At 38.9% G+C, this 6,284-nt stretch overlaps 1 protein-coding gene across 1 annotated transcript in view; it reads left to right on the forward strand.

Annotated features, from left to right (window-relative positions):
* The window catches only part of DLC1 (DLC1 Rho GTPase activating protein), a 30,730-nt gene that overhangs the window by 10,519 nt on the left and 13,927 nt on the right, over window positions 1–6,284 (forward strand). Inside the window, exon 4 of the mRNA XM_009082465.1 lies at window positions 5,650–5,713. Within this exon, the coding sequence (XP_009080713.1) occupies window positions 5,681–5,713 (33 nt within the window). The 5' untranslated portion in view covers window positions 5,650–5,680. The remainder of the gene's footprint in view (window positions 1–5,649; window positions 5,714–6,284) is intronic.

Below are 6,284 nucleotides of genomic sequence, written 5' to 3' on the forward strand. Positions count from 1 at the left end.
TTTCGAAATATTTACAAGATTTTCAAACTAAGAAAACAGATTTGTTGTCCCATCATTAGGAGGGGAAAAATCTCATTAACGTTAAATTCACACTCAAGATGTGCCCTACTCAAGTGTGAGACACCTATTCCATTGATATTTAAATGTGCTGCATTGGTCTGCTTATTTGTGTGCTCTGGGACTTGTGAAGTCATTGAACAGAAAGTACAGCAGTGTGAATAAATGCTGGTTCCCAGAAGCATGGCCTTCCCTTGCCAGGAAAACAAAATACAATCAAGCCAGCATAGTTTGGACTTGGTGCTCACCTGCAAGAATACTTTTTCATCTGGGATTATTTAATTATATGGGGAAAAAAAGGCAGCAGATTGTTTCTCACTGGTCAAAGTAACAATGTGCCCTCCACATCTATGAGATTTACTGCTAGTGTGATCTATAAAACCAGTTTTTCTGAACATAGAGGACAGTAAAAATCTGTGTCCAGTGGAAATCTGTATTGTAAGTCTTGTAATAAAGTTGAGAAAACCAAAACTATATGTGTATATAGTTTTGTGAACCTAGGAAGTCTGTAATAAGACTGCTAATTGTAAAATAACCTCTTCACTTTCATCTTCAAATTGTTTCCTCTGTAATTCACATAAGAATCCACTGGTCTTACTATAGCTTGAGACAGAGATTTTAAAGGCTGAACTATATAATTCTGAAACCTGTGGGTTATACACCAGAGTTACCTTTTACAGTCAGGTTTCTCCAGAAATGTTCAGATTCCACCTCAAAATAAAACCATAGTAATTCAGTTAATCATTTCATATGTCTCAATTTGGCCCTTTGCCATTTGAGTTAGACAAAAAAAAATATTGTCACAACATTTGCACCTTTAGATTTTTTTCTTCATATCTCCTTATTTAATTTTGCAAAGCTCATTAAAAAACATGGAGAAGCACATAGTTTGGAATGCTGCCTTTCTGCCTACAGCCTGGGTTTATTTTGACTCGTGCCACAGTCAGTGTGTAAACAGTAAAGGGGTTTACTCAGTAAAAGACTTAGAGCTGTTTCACAACTGTAAGTCTGTCACTGTTTCTTGACTGAAAATCAGAATAGTTTTGGAGTCATTTGCACTTTCAGCACAGAGCTAAATGAACTCTCTGCATGGCAGAAGGTAACAAAATAGGAAGTGTTCTGTGCTGAGAATCTGCTTGTCTGTTAGCCAATGTTCTGCCAGCAGTTCTAATTACCCTATTCTGATTACTGTGTGTGAAAAATTTGTTTTAAAAAAGACTGTATGACATGGATTTTTTTTTCAGTTTGAGGCATTTTTAATGATAGTTTACGTCTGAACAGCATTGTTAATTATAATTTAATATTCTTATTCATGTAAGCAGGAAAATTAATGTAGCTTTAAAAACAGCTTATTAGTAAATGCTTTGCCAGATTCCGTTCTAAATGGCAGTATCAATATTCACCCCATTAAGTTTTTTCTGGAAAAATTTGAAGTGAAAAGTGGGTTGAGACTTAAATTACACAGATAGCATATAGCACTCGGTAACAGTAGAAGGCAGGTGGTTAAGAAATGTTATTCAGTGATCTTACAAAGAAATGTAGGGCTAAAAATGTAAGAGTGATTACTGTATTTTAATTTTCTAGGATGCTTTCTGTAGCAACTCTACAAACCACTTCTGGCCTTGATTTCATAGGACTTTTATGTACATTAATGACTGGGAATTTATCTCCAGTGGATAACTGGCTTCATCATGTGTTGATGAAACTGAGTAGTGAAACATGCTTATCCTAGAGGTTGTTGCTAAGTACAAAATACATAGCAAGCCATGGTGGAAATCCTCTTTAATCCCCTTATGCATAGCTAGAAAACTGCCACACTGTGTACACAAGAGGTTTCTTAAACCTTTTATAATCAGGACTTCTCATCCAAGAAGTTGATTGTAATGTATTCTCACGAGTAGCATTCGCTGCTGGTATCATTTGGTTTGTGGAGAGCTGGTCTCCTTCGCATGTTAGAACTTTCAGATGAACCCCAGGAGCTAGCATAGAGACTGTCCACTGACACAAGAAAGTCCTTGTATCATCAGTTATTTACAGGTATAGTGGAGCTGGAATTCGCCCTATAAGACAGAATTATGAGTTTTGAGTCCATCAAGAAAATATTTTAAACTTTAAAACTAGATCATACAGTTCCTTAGATTGAAAATTGTAATTTAAAATGTGTAAATCTAGTATTGTGCATTGTTACCAGTTTGCCAGGGTGCATAGGGTGATAATTTCCCCTGTTAATGAGAACGAAATTAATTACCTGGGGTTATAGCCTACATAGGACTGTTGGGTATCTAGATTAACAAAGACTTCACATCATAAACCCATATTTTAGTTTAGCGGTTAGCCATTCCCACTGCAGTTTTTCATAGTGAATGTCTTGTTCAGGTTGCCTTTCTTAAAAGAAGTTCAAGCTAAACTAGTTTGGCCATTTCTGAGGAGAAAACTAGGAAAAATGCATCATTTGCTCATTTCTGAAAGAAGCTCCTGGCCTTATGGTTTGGGTGCAGCAGATTCAGGTGTCCAGAGTAATTGCTGCTCAGGGCTGATATGCACCAGTCTTGACTCGGGGCCTGGGAATGAGAGGCAGGTCCTGCTGCATTGATCACCCTCAGGAGGAAGGGTTTTGCAGAGCAGGGGTGAAGGAGACTGACAGCCTGGGTAGGAGTACATGGAGAGTGAGGAAAATGATGTCTTGGAAACAGGATACTCCATGGGAGTAAGATACCATCTGGATATGAAAACATATAGAGAAAGGGCTGACGCAAAGGCATTTGTCTAAATGATGGGAAAGACTATTATCTTGTCATCCAGACAGTCATCTAGAAAGTGACCAGGTTAGGAGGCATTGTTGAAATTGAAATTGAGAAAGCCAGATGGTGAAAGTGCCTGTAACTCCTGTCTGCAGCAATCCTGTCCCATCCCTCCATCTCCCATCTTGTCTTCAGGAAGGTGTCGCTGAGACAGGTTTGAGCAGAATAAGACGGAGATAAAGAATGAGGCAGGTCTGCTTACTGTCAGTAGGCAGATGATAAGTTGAACTTATACCTTGGAATGGAATTATCAAAGGAGAAGATCCAGAGCCAGAAGAGAAAATTGTGGTTCATTACCAAGCATCAGTTTAATGAGGTCATCTGTAGAGAATCAACGTGTGCTTACAGGCTTAAAAAGTATTGCAAAGCATATGTGAAGGTTAGTGACAGTTGTATAGGTAAATCTCATCCTGGCAAAGCTGGGAGATTTTTTTTCTTAAATACCCTCTGTGGAAACAGGGGGTCTTTACACTTTTCCACCTATTTCAGGGCTTTAATTTGAGTAGGACAAAAGTCTGGGGATGTAATTTTTGTGAAATCAGAGATCATCTTTATTAGTGGACAGACAGGCTGGAGCTAGACAAAGCCTAATTCAGGGATTCGGTGATAAATTCTCTGCATAAGTCAAAGGTTGCAACACTGTAAAAGTTGTAAATTATTACACAATACAGAACTGAAACCAGTTTAATATTTCCTGGTCTTGAGGTCCCAGAGTTTGAGAAGAGAATGTTTGTATAGCAGTGAGAGGGAGGCAGCTTTCTGATGCTGTACGGCCTCTTAAAAAACCCCAAACAACACAGTTTTGTTGTGTAGCACATAGATGGGACATTTATCCTTCACCTGCACCATAAATATAATTCCTCTGAAATTCACTGGACTTGTGCATGTACCCACCAGCTGTAGCCAGCAGGACTGAGCCTTCTGCCTTCTAAGTCAGAGCAAAGATGAAAATAGAGACATCTGGATAATTTTGCTAACCTGCCAGTGCCCTAATATTTGACCCATGGCAATTCTTCCTGTTTCTCTTCTTTTCTGCTGTGTTGTGGCTGGGTCTAATTATAGATCAAACTGCCTTTTCTTTTCTACTTCATGACTGCAGCAAAATCGTTAGTAGGAGCTTTCCCATTTTCTTTGGTGGCTTCAGGATCAAGCCCTGTGTAAATACCATCTGCAATCAATCCCATGCATAAAAGGCAAGTGAAAAGAAGAGAAACTAGTAATTCTTCCTGTGCACACATTTTCTAGATTCTAGTTACAGGTTTCATGAATCTGAAAATACTTATCTGAAGCAACAGGACAAGTCAACATTTCTTTTTCCTACAGTTTTTCAAAACTGCAGATACAGGGTCTTCATTACACTTTGCTGAAATGATTATTTTGTGAAAATTATGTAAATTCCTTTGGAATGATTTAGGCTTTTTGAAGCTCAGCTTTTCTCCTGTTGAATTTGAGCTGTGGTCTGGTTGAAGGACAAGAAGAGGCAGCTCTAGTCCTGTGCCTCCTCCCTCTCCACACTCCGCTCTTCATGCAGCTCAGGGAACTGAACTGGGGGAAATTCAACCCCAAAAATACTGAAAGATTAGTTTTCAGTTCAGTTAGTCTCCTCATTCAAGCCACAGTACAGCCTCATGAATGGAAGTGGAGACTAAACCATCACTTCCTTTGAGCTGCTACTTCAGCTTTTCAGCCTTCCGTATTGTGCCTAGCCTGTTACTGCCCTTTGCCTTGCCATAGCACCAGCATTTCTCTAACCACACTTTACCAACACAGATTGTATGTGAATCATGTCCCTGGAGCAGTTTCTGGGAAGATGAGGGCTGGGAGAAAGGCAAGAGACCACAGCAGCCTTCGCTAAGCTGGGCCTAACCTGCCATGAAGCTGTGTGATCAACAGTGTCAGGTTTTCCTCTGCTTTAAGCTGTTTCTGCTCAGCCCTGCACACTGAATGTGAAAGAAGGGAGAAGAAGGATAATATTTTTTGGTTGAGGAATACCTTCCAGATCATAGACTCCTTGAGGAACAAAAGAATGCTTATATGCATTTATACAGTGCTTCAAGATACGCATCCAGACTGCTATCAGGTTTTTCAGGGATGCTGGTTAACTACTGTTGCTGCAGCAATTTATTTTTGTTTAAATTTTAGTCCTTCAGAACAACATTTTTGTGTATAAAAGACACTTTCAGTTTAGGAAGGAAGAATCATGCCTGTATTCAAGTTGGGTTTTTTTAAACTGGTGAGTTGTCTTATCCCAGGACTATATTGAAAGTAATCATTGTTCACAAACAAAATAGGCATCTAGCAAGTGGAAAATAAGTTTTCCTCTGTGAAGTTTTAGCTTATAAAGTACAATTTTAAAGCAACACGGTTTAGGTTTTTTTAAATACAGTCACATGTATGCAGCATCAAAATAGAAATCTTTTCTGTTATTTTCAGTCTGTTGAGATTGATTTTTTTCAAGGTTTGGATGTCTGTTATTTAGAACAAACGTAATTATTACAATTTATAGGATGTAATGCACTTGTCACCTTAATCTAAGATTCCATTCTCTTCCCTTTACTTTGATTCAAGTAATTGTGGCAAATAGTCATCCATCCCTCCCTCTGAAGTTAGAGTACAGCCAAATGTAATGGGTTAATAGTTAAGCATAATTAGGGCTCTAATTGAAACTCTGCTTGTGGCTATTTGTATGCAGAGCAGATTGCCGACAGCCTTCACAAAAGCTTTGGACTGGAATAGCCTGTGTCAAAACACTGGAGTGTTCTCTTAATATGGTTTCCTTTGCTCTTTGCAGGCGCTTAAATACTTTAAACAAATGTGCAGTGATGAAGCTAGAAATTAGTCCCCACAGGAAAAGGGTAAGTTCCTTTAATGTCTTCTGTTACAGCACTGTGCATTAATAAAACTGAAAAAAACACCCCATCTAGCAGATTGCTTAGCTGCAGTCTAGAGTAACACCTGAGTAGAACCTGGCAAGGACATGTAGTAAAAAGTCTGCATACATTTCATTAAGTGTTCTCACTGAGTGAAAACTGCAGGGCTTGGCTGTGGATAAAGGTTATTTGTCTAGCAAACTCTTCCCCGAGATGCATCTCAGTCTGAAAGGCACTGGGCTTCTCTGCCTGCCAGTGATCTTGTCTGTATTGTACCCTATTACCTGCACTCAGGCAGGATTTTATACCATAGGCTTGATAGCCACAAGGATCTGACCTTAATGTTAGGACATCATCTTTGACATCATCTTCAGTTTTTGTTCTCTGCCATCACGTTAGAATTGTATTATTTTATTATGATGTAGACAGGAGCAATTAGACTGTGCTTGGCCTGCAAAAGGAAAGGATTGCACACAACATTTCCTTTCCAATATATATACAGAATAGAACAGCTACCTTTTTAGAAAGTTTGCATGTTGCCAGAGAGCTCAGCAGG

This window comes from Acanthisitta chloris, unplaced genomic scaffold (genome assembly GCF_000695815.1).
Source record: "Acanthisitta chloris isolate BGI_N310 unplaced genomic scaffold, ASM69581v1 scaffold9209, whole genome shotgun sequence".
Classification (NCBI taxonomy): Eukaryota; Metazoa; Chordata; class Aves; order Passeriformes; family Acanthisittidae; genus Acanthisitta; species Acanthisitta chloris.